Genomic DNA, 5,116 nt, shown 5'->3' with positions numbered 1-5,116 from the left:
AAGGGCTTGTTTGAATTTGAGGATTCTAAAAATGCAGGGATATGAAATGCACGGGAATAGGATAGGAATGCACGTGCAAAACAGAGAATTTAAAAACACATGATTTCTGCCAATCTGGGTGTTTGGTTGACAAGAATTGGAAGATGACTGTATGCAAAGAAGCATGGTGAGATTAAGTCAAAGCACAAGAAAATGTACAATTATAATGTTATTATGCTACTATCTCTTAGTCTTGTGCTTCATGAATAGGAATTTGAAAAGGAGGACAAGTGGATATTAAAATTCCTATGGTTTTTCTTTCAAGGAGACACTAAAGGAACAAATCCTACAGTTTTCCTTTGCTCCATTCCTTTGAACCAAATGCATGAATAGTAGTACCATAGGAAACTTTCCAATTCCTATGTTATTCTTCACTTTTCCTTTCAAGCACTGGCGATTCTAGTAGGCAGGCTTGAGCAAGGAAAAGTCTACACTCAAAAAATGTTTTGGTGCTACTTCTACTACTCTGGACCCAGGCCACTGCCCTACTCACTACTAGAAAAACCCCTACTAATGGCGCACCTAATATGGCCATTAATGGCGCATCAGTGGTGCGCCATTACTAGCACGCCATTAGTAATTTAGGTGCGCCATTAGTATACCATTCGGTGCTCCACTGATATTCCCTCTAGGTGCGCCACTAATAACCTTATAGGTGCGTCACTAGTAATAAAGGAAGGTGCGCCACTAATAAGGGCTTAAATGCGCCACTAGTAATGTATTTGGAAAACAAAAAAAATCCAATTTTACAGAAAACAACCTATAAGGAAAATAATTTAAAAACAAAAAATGAAATAGAATCATATTTTTTATTATAGTAAGAATATTACAATGTCTTTACAAGTATCCAATAAAAGGAAAATTGCAAGGAAATAAAAGAAAATCCTAAAACTAATCTTCTAGTAATCTTTTCTTCTTTTTCTTCACTTTATCCCTGCAAAATGTAACAAAATAAACAGAAATACAAACAAACTATTTATAACATGTCAATATTGTCATTTTTTATAACATGTCAATACTGTCTTTTCCGGAATTACATGGTGTGAATATTGTATGAGTAAGATTATAATGGAAATGAATTGCAGAGGACATATGAGGTTCAACACTAATCATCGACAAGATGGAAGCGCTATGTACATATATGGGGCATTCGTTCTTTGTTCTTCGCTCTCCGACCGACCGCACCCACCCTACCAGGACTGCTCGGCGTTGCCCTCACCTGCATTGTTCCTTTTTTTTGAGAATGAAAGAGAGGGAATGAAAACCTGAGCGATTTCAAGCATGTGATGAAAGGATTGTTTTTGGGCCGATCGCCGTACCTTTTTCTCTTGCTCTTGTCTGACGAGGACGAGGTAGGGTTGCTGTGCCAGTTCTGCTTGCGCTGGTTGATGAACCAGTTGTTGATCTGCGTCAGCTGCAGCCCCATCTCCTGCACCAGCCGCGCCTTGTCCTCCTCCTAGCAATACCCACCAGCGATGCTCATCAGTAGCACAACAAGAATTGCATGTAAAATGGTGACAAAGTTGCTGGCGATGACGGTATATGCGGGATGTCTGTCACATACAGTAGGGTACGGCCATTTGGCGTGGGCTTGCCACCAAGCTTTCAGGGTAGACGCCGTGTCCCCTGGGAGCTTTCCGGCTCTTCGCTTCCGCAGTATCTCCTCCCTGATGTCCACAAGCTTTTCTCTATACCCCTGCAAAGTCAGGAAAATAATTTTGTTTACAGTTCAGTTTGGACACCAACATAGTGGCAGCTGACAGAATGGAAGGCATCGAGTTTTACCTGTTTAAGCTCATGCTTCAGCTCTTGCCTCACGCGCTCGACCAAGGATCTCTCACCCTCGGTTAGCATTCCGAAGCCCATGCCATCTGACACATCATTCCCGTCAAACATGTTGCTCTCACTGTCGACCGGATTGTCTTCGTCATCGGACATAGTTGCCCCGGTGCCTTCACCAGGAGATGCCCCTATAGGAAGAATCGATATTAGCAAAACTCAGAACTGGCCAATCTCCAACTTATCCTGGTCACATTTATATTGCGTCTTGCCTTGGCAGGTACTTATTCTTGCTCTAGTTTTTTTCAGTACAATATATAACTAAGCCTATCCAGGCTTAATCTTGCTCTATTTTTTTTTCTGACACAATTCTCATTATTATCTGAAGGCAAACTTCCATGTTCAAGCATATGCCTCTCATCGTAAACTGATTGATGATTACACATACAAATAGATTATGCAAAGTTCTATTGTCAACAAAAAAAAGAAAAATCACTCCCTTTGGTTTTCACAGCGACACCAGTTTCCAGTGTGACTGGATATTGGCATGGTTTTCTCATAGGTGTGTGCCTCGTGATGCCTATAGGCAGAATGGTGGAAAATGTGACATAGCAAAAGGAACTAAAAACAGTACTATATGCAGACAATCAATATCCATGAATTAAATTCAAGTAAAGTACAATTCCACTAGAAATTTTGTAGCCATGTCAGTTCATTTTGACGATGAAGCATTATTCAATATGCAACACTTTTTTTGCACTACGCAAGGGGCTTCTTTTCCTATATGGATTATATGTCATTTTGACAAGCAACATAAAGTATCTGAAAGGGTAACCCTTGTGTGATGGTTCCCGATTATATAGTCCGTGACTGTTCCGTGTGGAAGCTAATTGCAGTAGACATATTAAGAGAGACTTTATCAGGACAGCTTAGCTAAGATTATGAACGCAAGGTATTGTCAGTTCAGTTGCATGGTTGGTGCAACACAAGGTTCATGAATAACTGCCACATACACCGAACTGAAATCTCAAAAGGTACAGCTTTGAAGCCAGGTCCAACAGCTCAAAGTCTGCAACTCTTGTAACTAATAATAATATATAAGAAGGAACCGGTACTACTATAAAGGTGGACCTAGTATCTCATAGGACCTACAAGGGTGTGAATTATGACCTATATTTTCTGTCACAACGCGCAATAATACAGGAAAATGGCCAGTCATCGAGCTCTTTCTAGTTGAGTTGAAAAACAAAATATAAGACGTTTTTGCAGTTCTTATATTCTGGTACAGAGGTAGTATTTGTGTTATGTTTGTACTCGCTGGATGCAGAGAGCAGAAGCAATGGATCCCTTCTTTTAAAAAAGAATTCCCCTGTGGTTGAGATCCTATGAAACGGCGCCCCTCATGTAGCATGATACTTGCTGTGACTATCAACCTCTTAATAAGCATGTAGTGTAGAGATTGTAAAACCCTCTTCCTAGAGAATTTAAGAAGCACTTATCTTGCTGCTGAACTGATGAAGTTAAGATGATGTATGGTACCTGTAAGACTCTGCAGAGTTTGCTCGAGCTCCCAGCAGGCCATCACCGCCTCCATGGCGTGGACGCGCACATGCTGCTGGAGCTGTTCCTTGAAGGAACAGAGGAGCAGCACATAGTGTGTCTGCAACAAGGAAAACAGAACCTTTAGAACACATATATAGAGAAAAAGGCAAGTGGTCAATAATAACCTTTACACAAGGAGAATTGCCATTTCCAGGCAAAGGAAGGAGCCCCTGCTTGCCTAGAAAAGGGACACTTGTAGTTGTGTTTTGGGGTTTGCTTTTGTCTCTATCACAGAGGTGAGGCGCTTGTGGTTGAGGAAACAAAGTTGCTCACATCTAGAGCCTAGAGCACGCAGTAAATTATTTGGAGGTGGGATGGGTAGCAATCAAGGGATGAACTAGCATAATACTCATAGTTGAAGAAGCTAACTTTAACCAAATCCACCGGCGGAGGTTAGCGAGTGCTAATAATCCCATGTGAGCTCGTGCGCAACCAATCAAACATGTTGTGTGCGTTGGAAGAAAAAGGTAACCTGGCTTAGCCTGTTTGAAATCCCAATCCCAGTCCCAACACGAGCGGGGCAATTTCATCGCCAAATCCCATCCAATCCCCAAATTTTCGAACCACACACGCACGCACGCCGCTTCAATCTACTACACATAACATAGAGCACGCGCGGGGCAGCCCGGCCCAGCCGGCGCGGGGCGTCCGTACGCGGCGTGAGCGTGAGGCGAGGAGGCCTGGTGGTGGTAGCAGCTCACCATGAAGAGGTCGAGCTCCTCGCCGCCGGCGGGCGCGGCGGCGGGGGGCACGGGCGGCGGGGAGCGCGCGGCGATCTGCGCGTCGATGCGGGGGAGCTGGTCGATGGGGGTGGTGACGCAGAGGCAGGCGACATGCGCCTCCAGCAGTAGCAGCCTGCCCTGCACATAAAACGAACCAATGAGGGGACGGGAGGGGAGATGAATAAGATGGCCTGCAGCCACACGCACCATGGTCGGGGTCGGAGATCCGTCACCGGAGATGGCCTGCAGCCGTCGTCTGTCGCCCGGAGGTTGAGGCGTCGTACCTCCATGGCTAGGCTAGGCTAGGGTTTCTGGCATCTCCGTCCTGGCTTCTATCGGCCCTGGATGGATGGTCGCGGCTCAGGTCGACGATGGGATGATGCGCCGTGGATCTGGATCTGGGCGCTCCTCACCTCCCTGGAAGCTCGCCGGAGAAGGCCTTCCCTTCCCTCCCCTCCTCTCCTCTACTGGGAGAGAAGAGGAGAGAAGAGAAGAGAAGGTGATGTGCGGCAGCGCTGCAGGGAGAGGAGGCCGCCATGACCGGGCTCCTCCTGCTGCCATGGTCGCCATGGCATCGGGCTAGGGTCTTGGCCCGACCAGGCAGACAGAGGAGAGGATAGGGAGGTCGCCGGCGCGGCGTGGATGGGGAGAGGAGGCCGTCGGAGAGGTGATGCGGAAGAGGAGATCGGCGGCAGCGTTGGGTCAGAGCCGGAGGAGAGGCGGGTGGCTGTGTCAGGAGGAAGGGGAGGGGAGAGAACGTGACTAGAGGGAGGGGATAAGGGGTGATAGCAATGGCGCACCGGTAGGGGGTGCGCCATACGTATAGATAGCAATGGCGCATCTCTTACTGGTGCGCCATTACTAGTTAAAACTAGTAATGGCGCACTTTCCCCCTGGTGCGCCATTGGTAAGTCTGGGGAGGGGTGTGGGGCCAGGACAAAACTACTAATGGCGCACCACACACTAAGTGCGCC

General features: G+C 46.5%; 1 protein-coding gene across 3 annotated transcripts; it reads right to left on the bottom strand.

Moving 5' to 3' along the window:
- Window positions 1-995: 995 nt before the first annotated feature.
- LOC123114519 (homeobox protein knotted-1-like 11) lies at window positions 996-4,878 on the bottom strand. Of its 3 annotated transcripts, none has more exons than XM_044536039.1 (7): window positions 4,350-4,877; window positions 4,122-4,275; window positions 3,358-3,478; window positions 1,825-2,009; window positions 1,604-1,735; window positions 1,359-1,495; window positions 996-1,258 (listed from the first exon to the last, which is right to left on the bottom strand). In XM_044536039.1, exons 1-7 carry the CDS (start codon window positions 4,430-4,432, stop codon window positions 1,255-1,257), a joined length of 816 nt encoding a protein of 271 aa, XP_044391974.1. In that variant the 5' UTR covers window positions 4,433-4,877; the 3' UTR covers window positions 996-1,254. The 3 variants fall into 3 exon arrangements, with proteins under 3 accessions (XP_044391974.1, XP_044391964.1, XP_044391982.1); XM_044536029.1 differs by having other exon boundaries at window positions 1,018-1,269; window positions 4,350-4,878; XM_044536047.1 differs by having other exon boundaries at window positions 1,019-1,269; window positions 4,122-4,280; window positions 4,350-4,875.
- Between the last annotated feature and the right edge of the window lie 238 nt (window positions 4,879-5,116).

This window comes from Triticum aestivum, chromosome 1B (genome assembly GCF_018294505.1).
Source record: "Triticum aestivum cultivar Chinese Spring chromosome 1B, IWGSC CS RefSeq v2.1, whole genome shotgun sequence".
Taxonomy (NCBI): Eukaryota; Viridiplantae; Streptophyta; class Magnoliopsida; order Poales; family Poaceae; genus Triticum; species Triticum aestivum.
The sequence above is the reverse complement of the archived record's forward strand: the minus strand, read 5'-3'. Positions and strand labels throughout refer to the sequence as shown.

Bases quoted from the DNA above. Each gene is read 5' to 3' on its own strand.
- LOC123114519 (XM_044536029.1), bottom strand. From the start codon at position 4,432: ATGGAGGTACGACGCCTCAACCTCCGGGCGACAGACGACGGCTGCAGG. The intron at 4,276-4,349 runs GTGCGTGTGGCT...TGTGCAGGGCAG, and splicing joins GATCTCCGACCCCGACCATG to GCTGCTACTGCTGGAGGCGC. The intron at 1,736-1,824 runs GTAAAACTCGAT...CTGACTTTGCAG, and splicing joins TGAAGCATGAGCTTAAACAG to GGGTATAGAGAAAAGCTTGT.